This window comes from Ostrea edulis, chromosome 7 (assembly GCF_947568905.1).
Source record: "Ostrea edulis chromosome 7, xbOstEdul1.1, whole genome shotgun sequence".
NCBI classification, from domain to species: domain Eukaryota; kingdom Metazoa; phylum Mollusca; class Bivalvia; order Ostreida; family Ostreidae; genus Ostrea; species Ostrea edulis.
In genome coordinates this window covers 9,866,942-9,889,062 of record NC_079170.1, presented here as the reverse complement: position 1 = coordinate 9,889,062, position 22,121 = coordinate 9,866,942, and the positions used below count along the sequence as shown (strand labels likewise).

Here is a 22,121-nt window from a genome sequence, read left to right as displayed (position 1 = left end):
TCTACTCTACATCACATGGTAACAAATGCATCCCAGTTTCACTTGCTGTCTAATCAAAATTAAAAATTCTTGTATGAACAAAATTGTCTAACTTCACTGCATTTGAATTTCTTTCCAAAACTATTGATCTGTTCATAAGTGTTAATGCCATGTGTTCATATCCAATATTACGGATTTGTTTGTATTGCAATAAACACATGGATACTTCCCCGTCTCTGAATCTTTCTGGTTAATGTCACAGCAGGGCAGTGATATTACTGTGGGTTGAACAAGGCAGAAACATCTTCCACTGCCAACACAGTGAAATCAAAACTAACTAAAGAATTCCCAATTTATAGTACATATCTATTAGGGGGTTGGGGTGAGTGATGGCAGCTTTGGGAAATAAGCTACATATTGTATATTTGTTAGGATTGAAATAATTTCCTATAGAATCAACACGGTTCACTACATATGCTCAACTGTATTCCTGCAATTTTCGGTTTAATACAGCTTAGGGCTGTTCCAGAAATGATCAAATGGGGGGGCCGGGCGGCAAACGATATTTTTTTGTGTGGGTGGTCGTATTTTTTCATATTTTAATTGGTCCGTGGTTGGACTGTTAAAAAAAATATTTATTATGGGTAGTGGGTAGTTTCTATTGTTTTATTTTAAGCCACGTGGGTGTTGAGTTTTCAGAATATTTTTATTGTCGTTCTTGTCGTGTTGCTTACAAAACGTCGGAGGGAAAATTGAAAACGTGCTTTTGAAATGCTGCTTTCGAAATCGGAAGTAACATAGAACTATTCGAGTTGTCGCTCTTTGCAGCGCATAACTTTCCATTACGGTACTCTTCAAATTAGAGGCGCGTTTAGTAGGGTCCCTTTGGACGTGATGGCGGCGAACTCTGTTCTGTAGATTATTACAGTTTACAGTGCATCGATTTTGGGAATATTTTGAAACCAATAGGTATTCCGTTTTCTAATAAAAATAGTCAAACCTTAGTTGATTTATACGAGGGTACCGATGCGTTATATTTATCAGTCGGTGTGATGGTGATAGAGGCCTCCGGGCGCGGGCTCCATTAGAAGACGAACAATTCGTGGAAAAACATATCCATACCCATTTCATGATAATAGCATCGTTTGGACTCCCAATCTTTCCAACATTCCCGCCATAGATGCCTTTGATTGTTGATGTGACATCGTTTCTTCAGAACTACTGTGATACAGTGTCGCACAGGCATTACCGCGTCATTGACTAGAATGTTTGTCCCGAAAACCTCGCGAGATTTGTACCGTTTTCATTTTTAAAAATATTTTTGTGGTGGGTCTGGTTATTTTTTTTATTTTATTAGATGGGTCATTGTAAAATGAGTTTATTAATTTGATGGGTCATGGGGTAATTTTTTTTTTTTTTTAATGGGTGCTTGGTATATACAAAAGGTGCCCCCCCCCCCCCCCCCCCCCCCCCCCCCCCCCCAATGTATTTATTTCTGGAATAGCCCTTACAGTTTCTTTGCAAATCAAGATTCAGTATTCATACTACATATAAAAGCAGAAAATGTGTTAAAATTCTTGGAAGAAAGGAACATTGTAATTATTTAAAGAGCTACTTTGTCCTCTTGGAAAAGTTTATAATTTTTTTTTGATCTAATATTTTGATACTTGATATTGCTTAATGGACTCGGTTATTTCAATATTAAATACCTAAAAATAGAAAATAAACTTATCGTTTAACATACAGATAAATTTCATACAAAAACATCTCATTTGTAACATACCAGTCACACAGTCATGGATGCTATCTCCGTCCAGAACCTTAGCCTCTTCTGTCCATCTGGTCAGTGTGGACGGAATACAGGTCAACACGCCGGACCCGCCTTGTCCTCCATCCCCATACGAGTCCTGCAAATATAATGACAGGTCAATTAACTCACTCTACACTTCTCACTGAAGCTTCACAGTTAACACAGTGTCATGGTATTAAGAGAACTTGTATATCATTCTAACATGTTCCTTAAAGTAAGATGTCCTTACAAAACTGTTATTGCTCATTCAACTCTACAAAAATGGCATATTACCTGGTATTCAAATTATAGCTGCAGCTGAAACTGTACCTTACTGAGGGAAAATGGAATATTTTTTTCCTGTCATATGACTTTCGTCACATTTGTAAGCAACATCTGTGTAAGAGTGATCCCCCCCCCAATTATTCTTTAAACATCCATATACACTCTACCTACTGTACTTTCTCTTTAGGGGGTATAATTTCAGGACATCGGTTGTTTAATTTCCCAAACAAAATTCTCCCTATGTATTCCAAACTAAACTCATCTGTGGTCCCATATGCCATGCTTTGAACGAATTGAAAGTATACAAGTTAGAGGTTACACTCAGGTTTTTTTTGGACTTGATGGATTTTCCAGTACCCCCACCCTGTATTCACCAATGCACATTTGTCTCCCCTTGCAAGGGGACATGAACTTTTATTTTGTTGAACTTCCTTCACCGAAGAAACGGTACAACGGTTCAGGAGAAGTTGAAAATACATCGATGGTATTTTTAACTTACATGTAACCTGCATGTATGAACAAGATAGAAATACAATATGACATCTACATGTAGTGAATACATCAACCTACGTGTAAAATCTCTTCCAGGAAGTCATCATCCGGTCGGGATATGATGCGAAGGTCATCGTTCCCCACCAGCAATCTTCCAGGGGTCGGGCCAGCCACAGAGGTCAAAGTAGAGGTCAACTGAAGGACATCTGCTGCAGTTGTGGGACCAAGTAACCTACAAATACATTTGTATCACAATCACAAGCAATCAATTGAAAGTTACATGTTAAAATGCATGTCCAAGCAAATAATTCAAGTCACCTACTCCATGTTCAGGCATCTCAAATATGTTGTACAAGCAATTCATTTTTAAAAGTAGCCTACATCCAAGTACATGAGCAAGAAATCAAATGTTTCTTCCCGAGAAACTGCATCTCAAATTAATGGGTGGAGAGTCGTGTGCGAGTAGATATATAGTGTACTTTGTGTCACAGAATGTTAGGAAAACACCTAACACGACGGTTAGATAAGCCTCACTGTGGACAGGTTAAGACTTACCTCTGTAAGATGACAGGAGGGTTGGGTTGTCTCTGGAGATTGACATGCAGTGTCTGGGTGGTGGGGTTGTACCTACAGGACGCCTCCCTCCTGCCCCGCCCCCTGTGGAGACGCTGTACCCCCATTACTGTGTGTCCCTCAGGCTGCCTGACAAGTAGAGGGTGGGATGACATGACACTCACAGGGGCTGGTGGAATGGCTGGCGCTGAAACGGCACAGTATACAGCATTTTTACATCAAGATCAACAGGATGAATGAGATGGATATAACATTCTAGACAAGACATTTAGGATATAACATTCTAGACAAGAAGACATTTGTTGCAATTTTCACGGGTTTGTAACCTCACAAAATTTTGTAAATATAGAAGATCCATGTAAATACAAGCAGATATTCATCTACAGTTTATGACATGAAAGCAATGCTAGAATTTTCAACTCTGGCTCGGATTTCTCCAACAAAAATCTCAAACTTGAGTTGGAGTTTTCTTTTATTTGAGCAGTCAAAATCTCAGAATTAAGCCTAAGTTTCTAAATAAGTTTCTTTCTCGAAATCCAGGCAAGATCATTTATAATTTTGTATTCAAGTTAACTCTGTGAGTGTGCCGATATTAAAATTTGTGTATGCTGCAATTTAGGTGCGTACATGAGTCATCATTGCCGTTGTCATTGTCGTGCAGACTGATGGGGATCTGGAAGCCAAAGTTCCTCAGACCGCTGCTGTCATTAAACAGCAGACTCTGACCTCTTCCACCTCCTAAAACAGAAGAGCTTCTCATAAATTCAATCCTACATAAGAAAACTAGCAAAAAGATCCTCTCCCAATCAGCCTATTAACAAACTTAATGACCAAACTCACATGCATTAAAAGCATATTATTAGCCCATGTACAGTGTACATGTATATTTGTAACAGTGTACTACATGTACAGTATATTCCTTTTACTTTGGGAAGAGTAGGAAAAAGTTGGATTTTGCACAACTTTATTACTATTTCTTAAAAAACTATAATTTTTGTCTTTGCTAATTACATATCTAGACAACAGCTGTAGACCTCTGGAAATGAATTTGACATTTCAATTACTATACTCATCATAAAACTCAATATAGAATATTGGTAGCTAAAATGGTTCTAGCTAGGACTGTCTGTTTCTAATGTAGCATATAAACCAGACATGAAATCCGAAAAAAGTACTTCATCTACAATTGTGCAATTGTACAGACCAAGCCAAAATAAAAAGAAAGTATATCATCTACAATTGTGTAATTGTACAGACCAGCCCAAAATAAAAAAAAAAGTATATCATCTACAATTGTGTAATTGTACAGACCAGCCCAAAATAAAATTATAGCTGGTTTGGAATTGCCGCTTTCCTCATTAGAATTATTCCCGCTGGAAACATTTTATTGCAAATTTGTGAATTTTTTTTGGTTCCATTGGCAAAAAAGTTCAAAATTTTGTTCTATCGACGAATTACTCGTCTTTTAAACATCGGGTTTGACATCCACATTAATTTAATCAGTTGGATCAGTAAAAAGCTTTTTTCATTTTACCTGTAATGAAGTATTTAGAAGATTGTAGTTGACAAGCAGTTGCCGCCAAAATGTCAGCGCGATGTGTAAAACATAATGCTAAGGAGCCAAATACTGCTTTGCGTGTTTCTAAACACATATATATGGTGAAAATTGGCAATGTAATTTACAGTTTTAGTCTTCAAAATGCTTGGAAAGAGATTGCGAGCGAATTGAAAAACTCCGATTTATGTCAGATGGCTTAGGTAATATAGGCCAAAGTTACATGGATCTGATGGGCTTGAAGTTGAATTGCACAGTGCACATGGAGTTTGCATGCTATGCTGATACAGCAGTGAGTTAAGGGCATAAGGAAAGATTTATGCTTTTACTGTGCATCAGCTGATGTTGGTTTCAAAGGAACAAAATTTATACAGAAAGTCTGTGGGGCTCTCCCAGTCTGTGCTGATTGTCTTGTCAAAGGGCTAGAGATTTTTAAAGAGTAATCCTCTGAAATAGACTGATTAAATCATTGATAGAAATTGTAAGGCCAAAAAAAATTAATTACTTGGTTCTCAGGCCAGTTTTGTCAAAAATAAATGAGGGAGGGATGCCTTTTTTTTCTTCCTTTTTACCTCATGAAAAACAGACGAGGGATTATTTTCTTTTATTTTATTTCAAAACTCCCATTTTTTAATCCAGTGCACAATAAACACTGAACAAAGAAATCAAGAACATTATTTCCTTATCTTCTCATTCTCTCTTGCTTTTTCTACATTCTTTCTTCTGTGTGGCAACTGGTGATCAGCCCTACAGCTTTCACAAGCAGTCTTCAACGTTAACCAGTGGCCCGATAGCCGAGGCCAGTAAAATCGGGCTTCTTAAAATATTGAACCCAGGAGTCCGGCGGGCCAATAAATGTTTTTTTTATATGTTCTGTATATATTACAAATAAACCGCGAGATTGACTCAGACTTTGTCACGACTTAGTAGTCAAATTTCGCATAGAAAAACGATCAACCATGCTGCCTTTTCTGAAGTATAGGGAGGGGGCTCATCCGGGAAATTCAAAATCACCCTATTGTATTTCACAATAACAACCATCAGATCGTATGAGGAGAAAAGAACGAAAATTCATGCCCCATTGGACCAAGGTCAGGCCTTGGCTAAGATTTGATTCTGGAGAAAACAAATTGTTTTGTACGTGGTGTATACAAAACAAAGTAGAACACGAGCTGCTGATGTCATCTGCGAGATTAATATGTTGAAAATTAAAATAAGATAATCCTTCTAATGCCAGTTGTTCTCTATGATCATCTTGACCTGTATTTTCCTACAGTAGAACTGTGCATGTATCTATAGTTTAGAATCAGCATGCAGCACCTTGTAAATGGCAAGTGGTCAAATTAGAAAAAAACATTTTGGGCCTGTAAAATATTGTTCGGGCTTGCACAATTATTATACTGGGAGGCCCGAAGGGCCTGTGCTTCACAAAGTTTTTCGTGAAGACTGCACAAGTGGGATAAACCCTTTCAATTTGCTCAACTGTGTCATTTGCACAGTAAAAGCATATTGCAGGGAATATACCAGCACTAAAACACAGGGTTTTGACACAATCTGAGCAAACTAGTATATATAGTACCCAGTGAATCAGACAACACATTATAATTTCTGTTACACATGTGAGTTGACCAGACCACTAGTTCTGGAGTGTACAAACCTGAGGGAAACAACTCGTCCATGTGTGAAGGATAGTTGTAATCAAATTCACTCATGGGGTTCAGGGAGGGGTCAATGTCGGGGTAGTCATCTTCATCCTCGGCCTCCATGTCAGAACCCTACAAACAAACAGATCCCTGTTGAGTGTAATCGGTATCAAGCTCTAGTGATGCGCTCTACACACAGGCGAGTGGGTATTTATACAGTACACATACATACTTACATTTCCTAGGTTTTAAAATTTCATATCTTTACAAAATGAAATGATAACCATTTCCTCATGAATGTGAACAATGTGAGTATGAATCTTGACAAATATAGTACCACTGTTTCACTTTATTCCAACAGAAATGAAAGTAAAATGTTGTTATAAAAAATAGAATTTCATTCTTGAATGGGTATGAACAGCAACGCTTCATGTGAGAATACTTTCCAGGAAGCACTAATGTGCTACATGAAGCATGCTAGCGTTAGTTAAGCATCACAGTTTATGCCCTATGTGTTTTGAAAATGAAATGCATATCTTAAATATAAATACAGATACTATAGGTACAATACATGTAGCCGGACATGCAATGAATCCTGTATCATCAATGACTTTTTCAAGACACGAGTATTTGAATCATTCATGTTGCTCATAAATTAAAATTTTTCTCTCCCTCATTATAATTGTAAAATTACTCCACAAATTAATTCCCTAATTTTGATAGCAGTATCATCACTAAATTGAAGATTTCAACTGTTTAGAAACCTGTTATACCAGTTTGAACGTATACCAAAGTAATCACGGACATAGATAGATGTACACCAGTGCAGAATCTGTACTGACATGGATGTACACCAGTGCAGAATCTGTACTGACATGGATGTACACCGGTGCAGAATCTGTACTGACATGGATGTATACCGGTGCAGAATCTGTACTGACATGGATGTACACCAGTGCAGAATCTGTACTGACATGGATGTACACCAGTGCAGAATCTGTACTGACATGGATGTATACTGGTGCAGAATCTGTACTGACATGGATGTATACCGGTGCAGAATCTGTACTGACATGGATGTACACCAGTGCAGAATCTGTACTGACATGGATGTACACCAGTGCAGAATCTGTACTGACATGGATGTACACCAGTGCAGAATCTGTACTGACATGGATGTATACTGGTGCAGAATCTGTACTGACATGGATGTACACCAGTGCAGAATCTGTACTGACATGGATGTACACCAGTGCAGAATCTGTACTGACATGGATGTATACTGGTGCAGAATCTGTACTGACATGGATGTACACCAGTGCAGAATCTGTACTGACATGGATGTATACCAGTGCAGAATCTGTACTGACATGGATGTACACCAGTGCAGAATCTGTACTGACATGGATGTACACAGGTGCAGAATCTATTCCTCCTGTTCGACATCTGCAGTTAGAATGTACCCCATGTAAGTATACCTCATCATCATCATCCTCTTCCTCATCATCTTCATCATCCTCGTCCTCTCCATCATCTCCATCTCCGTCATCACCATCATCTTCATCATCATCGTCCTCATCATCAACATCTGAGGCACTGTCATCTTCATTGGGAATACAACTGTCATCACCTACAGACAAACAAAAAGGGTGTTACTACAGCCAATGTTCTCAGGAATAAACAAAAAGGGTGTTACTACAGCCCATGTTCTCAGGAATAAACAAAAAGGGTGTTACTACAGCCCATGTTCTCGGGAATAAACAAAAAGGGTATTACTACAGCCTATATTCTCGGGAATAAACAAAAAGGGTGTTACTACAGCCTATATTCTCGGGAATAAACAAAAAGGGTGTTACTACAGCCTATATTCTCGGGAACAAACAACCAATTTCCGCCATCAGTAGACATTCCTTGGGGTTGTAAAATCTAAATGTATCATTTCAACTGATGTGGTCTTGATTAAGACCAAAACATGGCTACTTGAATTTCAGAATCTCTAAACAGTAAACAGGTGTTGGTTCTATAAAACTTTTTGTGGTTTCTGACCAAGGAACATTTTTCTGTGGAGTGATGTTCTTTCTACATGTACATCGCCCCAGAAAACTATACTGAGGCTGGAAAAATATTCCAAGATCTGGAAAGAGTAGCAAGTTTTCTACAGCCTCATGCACAGTTTTCTTCTCACGTGGGTTTCCTCCGGGTACTCCAGTTTCCTCCCATATGAATGACCCCCTAGTGAAAACATCCGTGCGTCAAAGGACCCCATTGGAAATAAGCTTTCGAGCTTTCATGGGTTATCCTTGGTATTTATGTTTGTATGTACAGTATGTATATACCGAACAAACATTATTTATTTCATTTTACTCTTAATTCCCATCGTCAACCCATGAGGCAATGTTTACAGTATTGCTAAATCACAAGAATTTTTTTTTCATTTTGACAAAACTAATATCATAAAAATAAAATTTTATTATCCTCAATTCCGAACTCTTTCTGCACATGACTAGTCTATCAAAAGAAAATGAGCACCAACTCCAGCACGGAGACTACACACTGAATACAGGGAGAAATTTAAAACTGGACTACTAGAAAATATTACGAAAACATACACGTACCATGCACATGTTCTCCGTCATCATCATCAATGGAGATTTCCTGACTGACCATCTGTGAGTCATGTAGGGTCAAGTCTTCTACAAAAATGAATCATCCAATGAGGGTCAATAATACCTCTTGCCTTGGTTCAGTATGAACCATAGTGCATTGAATCATTAAATACAAATTGTGAACACTTACCTGAATCCATGACAATGTCTCCTATCACTTCATTGCTAGGATTGAGGTTCCCATCTCTGTTTAGTAAGACATCCAGCACATTATCCAGTTCCGATTCACCCTGTTATCAAGTTTTACATTTAAACAGTTATATGACATCCAGCACATTATCCAGTTCTGATTCACCCTGTTATTAAGTTTTACATTTAAACAGTTGTATGAGAACATCACTAAGAAAGCAGTACAGCCCTATCTACGTCTACATTACACTTTAACAATATGCACAAATGTACAACTACACTCTAATGTATATGATAGTATACACATGTAGATAATAATGTTCTAGTAATTCCCTGTTTTAAGGGCCCACCCACTCTTTAGTCATTTTCCGCATCTCATGAATTATTTTCCCTGTGTTTTAAACCCATTTTGTTGGCACTTAACTTGGACCCCCCCCCCCCCCCCCCAAACCTTAATCACTAATTTAATCCGTCAGTTACAATGAAAATTGTTTATAGAGGCACTATTCAAAATCAAAAATCTTCAGTAGCTTGTGTTTCCTTAAAAAGGACAAATAGGGAAACATCTCCCATGATGGCCACTTCAGACAGTTTTAATGACTGTACATGATGAGTATTGTTTATAAGTAACTATAACAATCCTTGTTTTGTTGATTTGACTGGACTCACCCTCTCTCCGTCTTCATCATTCTCCGGTTCTACAGCACTAATCGGCTGGGTCTCCTCCATCGTGCCGGTGTCAGCGTGGTCTGAGATATCCTCTATAGTTATCTCTCCAACATGAGAGGGCTCCGCTGGTGTTGTAGTGGGAGCAGGCACTGTTAATAGGAAAACTAGTTACAGATCATCGTTCGTTTTCTTTTCTTGACAAAATATCACCTCATGTACAGTGTTACTTCCATTATTAAAGATAATGTCAAGCAAAACACTATCCAATTCTTTACCTCACTTTTCATACACAAAAGCTTTACTTTCAAGTCAATTTATGAGATAGCTTTGACACAAAATTCAGGTTCTCATGAATAATTCATATATATGTATGAAAACAAGTCACTGATAAATCTTATGATATGTGCATAAAGCTTTCCGACTTTCCCAATTGTAATAGATACATGTAGCTGTTATGATAAGCAGTTTATGAAAGTAGATTTGTAACTGGTCAATAAAAAAGGTGCAATATTCTGGTTGTTCTTCTCAATCAGACATCTGCACGCCAAGCTCTCTTACCAGTTGTGTTGTTCTCTTGAGATTCTGTAGTCTGTTGTAGCGAAGTTTCTGTCTCTGATTTCTTGACCTTTGACACCACACTCTGAGCCGGTTGGTTTACACTCCTAGACAAGGTCTCCAACGGCTTGAGTGCTGAATTGATGGTATTAGCCATGTACGGACTTGACAGGTCAAGACTGTGAGGGAGACGAGCCAAGTCAGTCACTAATCCTTTCTTCAGTAGAGACTTCACAATATTGTTCATCACTGTTTGTTGGCCTTTGAACATTTGATTTGGGACCTGACCACCTGGACTAGGACACGAGTCAATAATAATACTGATAAGGTTGGTCAGGGCTCGGATTCTGGTGTGTTTCAGGGCACTCTCTGGCAGGGCCAGGGCTCTTTGTAGTGCCCCCTTGATTTCTGTCACAAGGGACATCTGGGCATCAGGGCTATGATTACAGGAAGCTATGCTGGCGACAAAAACCCGGGACAGAGCTGGGCAATCTCGATCCCCAAATATCTGACACTGAGGTAGGAGGTTATCCAACACAAATGCTAACACCGTACACTCCTGCAATGAAGAAGCTTAACATGAAGCAAAAACACTTGTCCTGAACACAACATGTACAGGGACATATGTAGAGTAGATAGCATAAACAAGATACAAATACATGTACAGGAACATATGTAGAGTAGATAGCATAAACAAGAAACAAACCAGTTTCTAATCATTTCTCCATTCAAATTATTCAATTATGTGAATACTTGTCCATGTTTATTTTCCAAGGAGCTCAATGAAAAATACAATTTACCCTCCATTATTCCTGCACTCTGTTAAATGTTAACACACCTGAATGTTACAAACAACCCATAGAAAGCAATAGGGTACATGTACAGTAGTACAGTGTCTCACCTCGTGTACCAGTGGGGTCTGGCCTGTGTGGTAGGTATACTGTGTGATAAGCTGTGTACACGTGCTGTAAGATTTGACAACCTCCGACAACAATCTAAGGACACTAGATTTTGGCATTAACGGCCTCTTATTCTGTTGATCCTCGGTGACCTTGGCATCCTTGTCTTTGACTTGGTCTTTGGAGTTCTCAGATTCTCCCTAACAAGTGAAGAAAATTGTACATGTATGTGTAGATTAAGTTCTCCGTTTTTCCTTTCTTCTTATGGAGTGAAAATGTTTCATAACAGGCAGTAACCAAATTATCTACACATATCCTTAACAAGACACATACTTCTAATATGCTGTACATAAATTTGCATTTTTTGGGTACAAAAGAAAATCACTTCAACCAAATTCTATCCCCCCCCCCCCCCCCCCCCCCCCCATATCTCTCTGTTGCAAAGGATAAAAATAGTTTATGACAAAGATTACGCTATTTCCTTACCGTTTGTTCCTCCTCATTGGCTATATCTGCTGAGCTACCCTGTCGAGGGATGGCAGGGGGCCTCATTTCACTGGCAATGGCTTCCGCCAGGGTACAGGGAGGTTGTACCTCAAATCCTCCCGACACACCTAAAATACAAAGTAGAAATACATGCTCTGTATTATCTTGTAGAAACCAAAGTCAACTGCACAAGAAAATGTATTCAATGTAAAATTTGGTCTAGATATCTTAAGACATCTTTGTTAACTCCTTCTTTAATTGAATACTACATAAGTATGGAAGGCTGACCCTGATTGTACTCACCATCGTCCTGGTAGTTAAACTCGGCGATCAGACAGTTCAGAAGGTCATGTAGAACCTCCTTAATAGGAGAGTACACAGTCATTGGCACACTTTTGGTGGAGAACACACTTTTCAGAATCTGAGGACTATTGTGTCGAGCGTCATCATCTATCAATAAAAAATCCCAAAGCAATGCAAAACATTCACACAAGAACGAAAATTAGTCATGTACTTCATGTCTTTTCTCTTCTTTTTTTACCCACAGTATTTATTAATTTATGGTTTCATCGTTATTCATCCAATGTTTTTGCATTGAAACAAGAAATTTGTTCATGTAGCTTTTCATGAGACAAGATACATAAATGAACATTTATATCCCAAACCTGTAATTTTTAACAAATCTATTAACTTTGATTCTCCCAAAAATTCATGAAACCAGTGTATGTTTATGTAAATACATTGAAATCTATCAAACGATACAAAGATCAAAATACAGTCACATCACTCTATGACAAACTTTGATCGGTATGTGCATGTAGGTACCTCTTCTACTTGAAGCTGGAGGGAGAGCAAAATGGCAGGTGCCCTTGATGGTGAGAGCAAATGCTTCTTCATCTCTGCAGGCTGCGGGTCCCAGGGCCCGGAACACATAATTGACCTCCTTAGAGCCCATACTGCCAGGCTTGACACCATTCGAGCTAGAACCGGTTCCACTCAGGGCCTTCTTCACAACCTGCAAAAAGGAACAAATTTACCATCAAAATACAAAATAAGCGGAATTTTTAGCGAGGATTTAATTTTGTCATAATTAGCAAGAGTGACAAGATCGCTAAAATTGAATATCACTAACAATTTATTCCATATAGGGGGTAATAGTTATCTTTCCTTATTAAGTTGTTAATATTAGCCCTCGCTAAATAAATATACCAATAATATACGGAAAAATCGCTAAATTTGTGTCTCGCTAAAATTTCATTTCTATGGTATTCAGCTTTATACAAGTTCTCCAGACAACCTAGCCACTTCTTTAAGATGTATTAATAAACAAGAAATGAAAACGAACACGTCGCGCGATACAATTTCTGCAGCTTACAAAATTTTCAAATTGAAAAACAAGAACATGTACAACATGCTTAAACATTTTAGAATTGTTTCCTCAATCTAAAACCTCACCTTTTCCATTGAATATCGTAAGGAGTCGGGCTCTTCAATGATATGTCGAAATATCAGGGAAGCAAGGGAGATAAATCCTGGAAACGAGGAGCTCTGGGTCAGGGTTAATAAAATGCGAGGCCCACCAAGTTCAGCAAACAACACAGCATTTTTGTGATTTCTTGTCAAACGTAAAATTAACCGTAGGGCAGCATGTAAACACTCTGCTTCTACGGGAATGTTCATCATAGACACAATACACCTGAAACGAGTCATACTGCTGTATGTACACGTGTAAGTAACTATAACCTATACGGAATGTTCATCATGGACACAATACACCTGAAACGAGTCATACTGCTGTGTGTACACGTGTAAGTAACTATAACCTATACGGAATGTTCATCATAGACACAATACACCTGAAACGAGTCATACTGCTGTATGTACACGTGTAAGTAACTATAACCTATACATTAAAGATTTTCACCTCGAATTTAACGAACTTGGGTGTAATTTGGACATTTAAACAATGAACAAGCTTAACACAACAGCAAATTATTCTTTACTACTTGAACTGTACAACAGTCTATAGAATTTTATACATATGCAGAAATTAATGAAATAAATGCCTCTCTGTCTCCGTACCTTATAATTTTGACAATTTGTTTAGAATTCATTCCTGATACTATCACAGACTCTTTCATCTTCCCCTCAGACTTCACTGGAATCTCAGTTTCCATTTTGCTAACTGTAAAATAGAGATTAAACATAATTGATTTTCCATCAACCAAGTGCTAAGCACATTTCTTTCCAGCAATACCATTAAATGATCTACATCTGTTAGTTCTACCGTCTAATCATCTAAATCTGTTAGCTCCATCGTTAAATGATCTAAATCTGTTAGTTCTACCGTTAAATAATCTGTTAGCGCTACTGTTAAATAATCTGTTAGCTCTACCGTTAAATAATCTGTTATCTTTACTGTTAAATAATCTGTTAGCTCTACCGTTAAATAATCTGTTATCTCTACTGTTAAATAATCTGTTAGTGCTACTGTTAAATAATCTGTTAGTTCTACTGTTAAATAATCTGTTAGCTTTACTGTTAAATAATCTGTTATCTCTACTGTTAAATAATCTGTTAGCTCCATCGTTAAATAATCTGTTAGCGCTACTTCCCTACCTGACTGTGCCGTCTCTGCGGGAACCTCTTTCGACTCTTCTTTATTGCCATTGTCCGACAGCTCCTCGGGTGAAGGGAAGGCTAACATGATAGGACGACGATTTCCTGTTTCTTCATTGATCTACAGAGTACAAATGTTTAATATTGACAACAGTTCCACATTACTGACATGTAAATAAACAGACTGAACTATGACATTACACGTACCTGTACCATGGAATTGAAGTGAACGGTGTACCTTCTTCTACCAGCCTGGAACCTGTAGGTATACAAGTCTTCCAAATCAAACGTATCATAAACTCTCTTAACAAGATTACAAGTCTTTTTAACCTTCTAACAATGTAAATCATGTTTCCGATATCTAACCGTATTCCAGTTTAACTTTCTAACACTGTAAATCATGTTTCTGATGATATCTAACAATGTAAATCATGTTTCTGATGATATCTAGAACAGTATTCCAGTTTAACTATCTAACAATGTAAATCATGTCTGATATCTAACAATGTAAATCATGTTTCTGATGATATCTAACAATGTAAATCACGTTTCTGATGATATCTAACAATGTAAATCATGTTTCTAATATCAAACATTGTAAATGTTTCTGATGATATCTAACAATGTAAATCATGTTTCTGATGATATCTAACAATGTAAATCATGTTTCTGATGATATCTAGAACAGTATTCCAGTTTAACTATCTAACAATGTAAATCATGTCTGATATCTAACAATGTAAATCACGTTTCTGATGATATCTAACAATGTAAATCATGTTTCTAATATCAAACATTGTAAATGTTTCTGATGATATCTAACAATGTAAATCATGTTTCTGATGATATCTAACAATGTAAATCATGTTTCTGATGATATCTAGAACAGTATTCCAGTTTAACTATCTAACAATGTAAATCATGTCTGATATCTAACAATGTAAATCATGTTTCTGATGATATCTAACAATGTAAATCACGTTTCTGATGATATCTAACAATGTAAATCATGTTTCTAATATCAAACATTGTAAATGTTTCTGATGATATCTAACAATGTAAATCATGTTTCTAATATCAAACATTGTAAATGTTTCTGATGATATCTAACAATGTAAATCATGTTTCTGATGATATCTAACAATGTAAATCATGTTTCTGACATCAAACATTGTAAATCATGTTTCTGATATCAAACATTGTAAATCATGTTTCTGATGATATCTAACAATGTAAATCATGTTTCTGATATCTAACAATGTAAATCATGTTTCTGATATCAAACATTGTAAATCATGTTTCTGATGATATCTAACAATGTAAATCATGTTTCTGATGATATCTAACGATATTCCAGGCACTTCTCAGATAAGCAGTATCAACAGGCAGATCTAGTGTCTATTTTGACATATGCTTGTCTTTATGCATTCATCATGTCAACAAGGAAAGAGTGCACTTATCTCCAGTTACAATACAGTAGTACGACAGTACTGTATATTTATACCTCACAGTACAGTATATCTATATTATACAGAACAACACACCTACATTATAGATCTACATCTATACCACACACTGTTTACCTAATGCTAGTTTCCCCTGCTTGATAAGCATCGTCGATGGTTTTATTGTTCACCGCTGAGTATTTACACCACCTTCCACTGCTATCATCAAACCATTTCCAGGTGTGACTGTGGCACTGGAAATGTACATTCATGTGATTTAACAATTCATTAGTAATGCTCTGTGATTTCTCACACCTCTTGTAGAGTAGTGGAGTATAATGTGTACGAGGAATTCATTTGACTGGACTTAGTGGAAAGAAGTGTCGCAATATGATGCTATATATAAACTCTGCATAATTTCATATGTAGGTAATCTAATTTCATGTAAGCCGCATGCAACTCAGCGGAATATCATACCTGCGGACCAAACGAAAACGGATATTCCGCAAAATTACGATTCCATGGAATCAAAGTTATTGTCTACAGTAATTTCCACCATTACTGAGCTTACCAGCAATTCGTTGGCTTGTGCTTTCCGTTTCGATATCACAGCCACCTTTTCATAGAGATCCAGCAGGAGGAGTAAGGGAGATAACCACCTACAAGAGAACAACACAACGTTAGCTGGCTATTCCCCATTGCCACCAACTCATAGAGTACAAGTGCCGACGTTTTGATGGTAACCTACTTAGGAGTTACAGAGTCTTTGTTTGCTGTCAGGAATTTCTGGCCGCTGTTCAACACTTGCACCAATAAATCTGTTAGCCAGACACTTTCTACACTCTCTGCACAAGGTAACATCATTTCCTGCAATATGCATACATTGAATTTTTAAAAAAAAGAAAACCAACAGAAAATTCTATTGGAGTTTATACACACACCTATTAAAATATCAATTTTTGTTTTTGGCTTGCTCATCTGTTTATCCACAACCTTTATCTACTGGGGATTTTACAACCCTACAAAGCCTAAGATGCTTGTGTATTATTTTCACACACATTGTTGTATTGTTCTTTCTATTTGTTAAAATTGTTCCTAAACACATTAATTATGGGCCCCCTATTGTGGCCTCTGGTCCCAGGGACGCTGGTCTGATGAACACAGCGGTTGAACTTCTCTACATGACGATATAGGAAAAGGTTACCTCAAACAACAGACTGAACAAATGAAGTCTGGCTGCAAACTTGGAAGCATCTGAGTTCAGCTGATCTTTATTGGTGTCTGTAGAATCCAAGTCGTGGCCTATCTTGAGAATCTGCTGTCCCATAGACTGAATCTGGAAAATTAACAAAGCAAGATCAAGTCACACTTCTTATCCTTAATAAACATGGAACAATATCAAAAGTTTACACTGAACATGCCAGAACGGTTCCATTATGGTATTCCAACTCCATTGTTTGATTAAACCCTTAGTTTTTGATCTACACTGAATTCACACTTTAAATATACAAGTACATAGCAATGTATAACCATAGAGTCATTAATTCAATGTATAACCATAGAGTCGTTAATTCAATGTATACACTACCTCTTTGACAAGATTTGCTAGCACCATTTTCTGCCAGTCTGTTCCATTCCTGTTTGTGACCACGATTAAAAGATCACAAACCCTGTAGACAGTTTCTGGCAGTACATCTAAAAGCCTGAGACACCCTGTAGAAATACCAAACAAATCAAAGTCAATGCACAGTGTACATCCTACATCTATGTTCAGTATCAAGTTTTCTTCTCAGATATGCAGTGTCAACATGCAGCTCTTGTCTATTCTGACATATGCTTGTCTTTATGCATTCATCATGACTTCATAAGAATCACAATAAATCTATTATGAGTAGTCTGCAGGTAACTATATTTCTTCACACGACTAGACATTTACTGACACACGACTAGACGTTTACTGACACACGACAAGACGTTTACCGACACACGACAAGACGTTTACCGACACACGACTAGACGTTTACCGACACACGACAAGACGTTTACCGACACACGAGTAGACGTTTACCGACACACGAGTAGACATTTACCGACACACGACTAGACGTTTACTGACACACTAGGCATTTACCGACAAATTATTAGGCGTTTACTGACAAATTATTCGACATTTACATATTGCTACACTACTTCAGACCTAACTACTCCGTTTCGCCGTTTCTGCGTACCTGGTAGGACTTGCGCTGTGAAGTTATCTAGGATCGATTTCTCCAGCGGTTCCTGATCCTCCTGCTTCTCATTGAATTCCTCCACTTTTTCCTCCTCTGCCTTGGGAGGCTTATTTTCTGTTGTTTTTGTTCCAGAACCAGATGGGGCATTACTCTGTAAAACATGAGCCATGTTATCCACTTATTCTTCAACCAACGACAGTTACATGGAAATGACTGCTATCAACACAGCTGAAGGATCAAACTCTGTTAAGGGTAGGCTTGTTTTCTTATCCTATTCTCATCCATTATTTTGCAAGAGTCATTTAATCAAGCATTTACAAGGACACATCTATGTACCTATATACAGAATGTATAATCATACTTCATTTAGAATGTTTTAAAGGCCATCAGATAAAAGTAACTGCACCCCCTATAAAGTGTATGTACCTTGTCTTCAACCCCCCCCCCCCCCCCCCCCCCCTACAGATCTCTATAAAGTGTAAGTATATGATGCACCTTCTCTGTGAACACCCCCCCCCCTTCTAGATACAGATCCCTATAAAATAAGTACATTGTGTACCTCCCCTGTGGACATCACTGCCCCCCCCCCCCCACCCCACTTTGAGATACAGATCCCTATATCGTAAGTACATTGTTATGTACCTCCCCTGTGGACATCACTGCCCCCCCCCCTCCTCGAGATACAAATCTCTATAAAGCAAGTACATTGTGTACCTCCCCTGTGGACATCACTGCCCCCCACCTCCTCGAGATACAGATCCCTATAAAGTAAGTACATTGTGTACCTCCTCTGTGGCCATCACTGCCCCCCCCCCCCCTCCCTCCCTATATCGTAAGTACATTGTGTACCTCCCCTGTGGACATCACTGCCCCCCCCCCCCCCTCTCCCCCCCACTTTGAGATACAGATCCCTATAAAGTAAGTACATTGTGTACCTCCTCTGCAGACATGACCACGTTTTCCCCCAGAGACAGGGCGATGGCCTGCATCATCTGATCCTCCTCTGACATCTCCATCACCATCCCCAGAGGCTAGAACAAAACACAGTCACTTCTTATCTGTGCACGTCAATCTTCAAATCATTTAAATGTATCATTTCATCTAACCGCGAGGAAGAACTTGCGAACAGATTTACAGTGGATTCTGTATCTTAACAAGATGCTGGGGACCTGAGATATTGTTTTATCCTTCATTATCAATGACGGGATGATCAGCTGATTCCACAGGACTGTACTGACATAAGAAACACACTTTATGAAGTAAGATGCTTATCATAGATGCTGTAAATGCTTTTCTTAATCAGTTTGACAATTCAAATTCCTCCATCAAATTATCAATGCTTTAAATCTACACAGACTGTGCCAACATTTATTGTAGCAGAGGCAGAGATTGTGTCAGTGTTCATGGCATGATCAAAACCATCTGCAGCTTTGTCAACAATTGACTCCATGTAAATGTAAACAGAGGTCACACTACTTATAAATTAATGTATTGATGTACGATACAACGGTGCTCAGAAATGCAGTGTCAACAGGCAGATGAGTCCATTATGACATATGCTTGTCTTTATGCAATCATCATGTTCTGAATCGTGTTTCTAATCATCTAATTCATTAAATGTTAGCGTTATTGGGTACGATTTTCTCATACAACTGTTTCGCATACAATGTACAAACTGTATCCTACCACATAAAATTTTAAAAATTCCACCACTCGATTGAAATTCAGTGGTATAGCTTGAATGTCTATGAATACTATTAATGGTATATGAATAACATACGTAAGGCCAATTCAACTTTATTGATAGATTATCATCCCCGCCCGCCCCATAAAAATTGGCCCGCCCCAAATTTTTTTATTTTGCAAAACTTGCGATTTCCAGAATATCTTTATGTCCGACTCCGGTATTTACACTTCTTGTTTACATTTCCGGTATCGAAACATGAAGAAAATAGATTTATATGGTTTTCTTAATTTCTTGCGTTCTTACAAACGTAAATCTCGAAGAAGTTGGGTATATTTCTGTTATATCCTTAAATTGAAGCTCAACCTGGAATTAGTGTATGAAAATAGCATAGATTGATATCCATCTGCCATTAAATGATGCGGATCTGTTGGGGGGGGGGGGAGAATTGTTTATCTTTTAATATTTTTCTCAGAAAATAAAAATAAAAAAATAAAATCCTCCCACCCGCCCCATACTTTTTGCTGACCCTGGGTGATAATCTACTAATTGAGTTGAATTGGCCTAATCCACATTTTTTTTTATATCCAAAGGCATTTTATACATGCAGGGTAGAGATTTCACTTTCTTGTCAGCTGAATTTCATTATAAAACCATCATTCAAATTGAAGAAAAAATAAGAGAGAAAAAATAGGGACCTAAAATCTATTATATGCAGCATTTTGTTGCATCTGATTTCCTTGTTAACAGATGTCATGCTACTTATAAACTTAATCTACTGACGTACGATACAACGGTGCTCAGAAATGCAGTGTCAACAGGCAGATGAGTCCATTATGACATATGCTTGTCTTTATGCAATCATCATGTTCTGAATCGTGTTTCTAATCATCTAATTCATTAAATGTTAGCGTTTCTCAAATAGTTCTTTTACATACAGTAGTTTCTATTCACACCAATAGAATAAGCACACAGATTCATTTAAATTAGTTGGTGTAGATAAGCCGTCATGCAATCAAATGTAATAGGAAAGGATTTCTTTAGATTCAGTTTGGTTTTGTACATTTTCTACATGCAGGACATAGACTCTTACTTCATCATAAGCAGAATTTGATTATGCCTGTAACTGATTAAGTAAAAATTTACTATCATTTTAAATGAAGAAAAAAGAAAATTAATAGAGACCTGAAAATTAATTACAAGCATTATTTCATTATCTGATTTCCTTGTACATGGAGACCACAGTATTTATAAACTTAATCTATTGATGTACGACACAACGGTGCTCAGAAATGCAGTGTCAACAGGCAGATGAGTCCATTATGACATATGCTTGTCTTTATGCAATCATCATGTTCGAAGTCTTGTTACCAATTATCCAATTTATTAAATCTTTATGGTATGGGGTACAATGTTCTCAGACATTTTTTTTTTTTTACATTAGTTGTTTCCTACAACACAAACTGTTACAAATTCTTTTATGACATTGTTCTTTCATCACTTTTGTGTTTATGAAACTGACGTATTCTTTTTCAAAACCACCAATAAGAATGAATATAAAAAGGAAATCATAAAATTTAAAATTTCTACCACTCTATTGAAATAAGTGGTATAGCTTGAATGTCTATGAACACTATTACATGTAATTTTGTATATGAACAACATTTTTTTTTATATCCAAAGATATTTTATACATGCAGGGCAGGGAATTTACTTTCTTGTCAGCAGAATTCCATTATAACTGATTCAGTTAAATCCATCATTTAAATTGAAGAAAAACGGAAAAAATTAATAGGGACCTAAAAATTTATTATATGTAATACTTTGCTGTATCTGATTTCCTTGTTAACAGATGTCATGCTACTTATAAACTTAATCTATTGATGTACGATACAACGGTGCTCAGAAATGCAGTGTCAACAGGCAGATGAGTCTATTATGACATATGCTTGTCTTTATGCAATCATCATGTTCTGAATCGTGTTTCTAATCATCTAATTCATTAAATGTTAGTGTTATAGGGTATAATTTTCTCAGATAGTTCTTTCACAGTTTAACTACAAACTCTCTCCTATAACATAAAAAAAAAAACTACCTAGCTTTAAATGACATAGTTGATACTTTTCACTTTCATTTCACGAAATTAGCCTTTTGTCTTTTTCAACCATAGCGAAGAATGAATGAAAAGCATGTTAAAAAATTCAGAGAGTTCAATTCCACAGCTGAATTGAAGCAGCTTGACAGTCTATAGAAAGTGTTCCCTGTATGCAGAAAACAGATTTTGCTATATTCTACGGTATTTTATCCATTACCTTTGATGGTGGGGGCTTAAAAATTTGTAGGAAATGCAGCATTTCGCTTTATCAAAATTATTGAAAACAGGAGCTACTGCATTCCTAAATTCAAGTGAAATTCACTGCAG

At 37.3% G+C, this 22,121-nt stretch overlaps 2 protein-coding genes across 7 annotated transcripts in view; one reads left to right on the top strand and one right to left on the bottom strand.

Annotated features, from left to right (window-relative positions):
• LOC125653522 (uncharacterized) overlaps positions 1 to 208 on the top strand; it is a 2,729-nt gene extending 2,521 nt beyond the window's left edge. Inside the window, exon 2 of the mRNA XM_056143249.1 lies at positions 1 to 208. This exon is cut by the window's left edge and continues 306 nt beyond it. Within this exon, the coding sequence (XP_055999224.1) occupies positions 1 to 53 (53 nt within the window). The 3' untranslated portion in view covers positions 54 to 208.
• Positions 1 to 22,121, bottom strand: part of LOC125653521 (E3 ubiquitin-protein ligase HUWE1-like) — a 64,761-nt gene that overhangs the window by 20,999 nt on the left and 21,641 nt on the right. For 5 of the 6 annotated variants that reach the window (XM_048883084.2, XM_048883086.2, XM_048883085.2 and 2 more), the window contains exons 33-57: positions 18,951 to 19,046; positions 18,013 to 18,166; positions 17,373 to 17,497; positions 16,989 to 17,120; positions 16,533 to 16,651; positions 16,356 to 16,443; positions 15,923 to 16,038; positions 14,547 to 14,598; positions 14,340 to 14,460; positions 13,803 to 13,905; positions 13,176 to 13,416; positions 12,546 to 12,735; positions 12,024 to 12,170; positions 11,721 to 11,848; positions 11,237 to 11,434; positions 10,339 to 10,894; positions 9,781 to 9,929; positions 9,113 to 9,212; positions 8,932 to 9,009; positions 7,795 to 7,946; positions 6,331 to 6,448; positions 3,746 to 3,856; positions 3,101 to 3,305; positions 2,624 to 2,777; positions 1,763 to 1,886 (exon numbers count right to left, since the gene is read on the bottom strand). In XM_048883084.2, coding sequence (XP_048739041.2) covers positions 1,763 to 1,886; positions 2,624 to 2,777; positions 3,101 to 3,305; positions 3,746 to 3,856; positions 6,331 to 6,448; positions 7,795 to 7,946; positions 8,932 to 9,009; positions 9,113 to 9,212; positions 9,781 to 9,929; positions 10,339 to 10,894; positions 11,237 to 11,434; positions 11,721 to 11,848; positions 12,024 to 12,170; positions 12,546 to 12,735; positions 13,176 to 13,416; positions 13,803 to 13,905; positions 14,340 to 14,460; positions 14,547 to 14,598; positions 15,923 to 16,038; positions 16,356 to 16,443; positions 16,533 to 16,651; positions 16,989 to 17,120; positions 17,373 to 17,497; positions 18,013 to 18,166; positions 18,951 to 19,046 — 3,757 coding nt within the window. The remainder of the gene's footprint in view (positions 1 to 1,762; positions 1,887 to 2,623; positions 2,778 to 3,100; positions 3,306 to 3,745; positions 3,857 to 6,330; positions 6,449 to 7,794; positions 7,947 to 8,931; positions 9,010 to 9,112; positions 9,213 to 9,780; positions 9,930 to 10,338; positions 10,895 to 11,236; positions 11,435 to 11,720; positions 11,849 to 12,023; positions 12,171 to 12,545; positions 12,736 to 13,175; positions 13,417 to 13,802; positions 13,906 to 14,339; positions 14,461 to 14,546; positions 14,599 to 15,922; positions 16,039 to 16,355; positions 16,444 to 16,532; positions 16,652 to 16,988; positions 17,121 to 17,372; positions 17,498 to 18,012; positions 18,167 to 18,950; positions 19,047 to 22,121) is intronic. The other variant, XM_048883087.2, reaches the window with a different exon arrangement.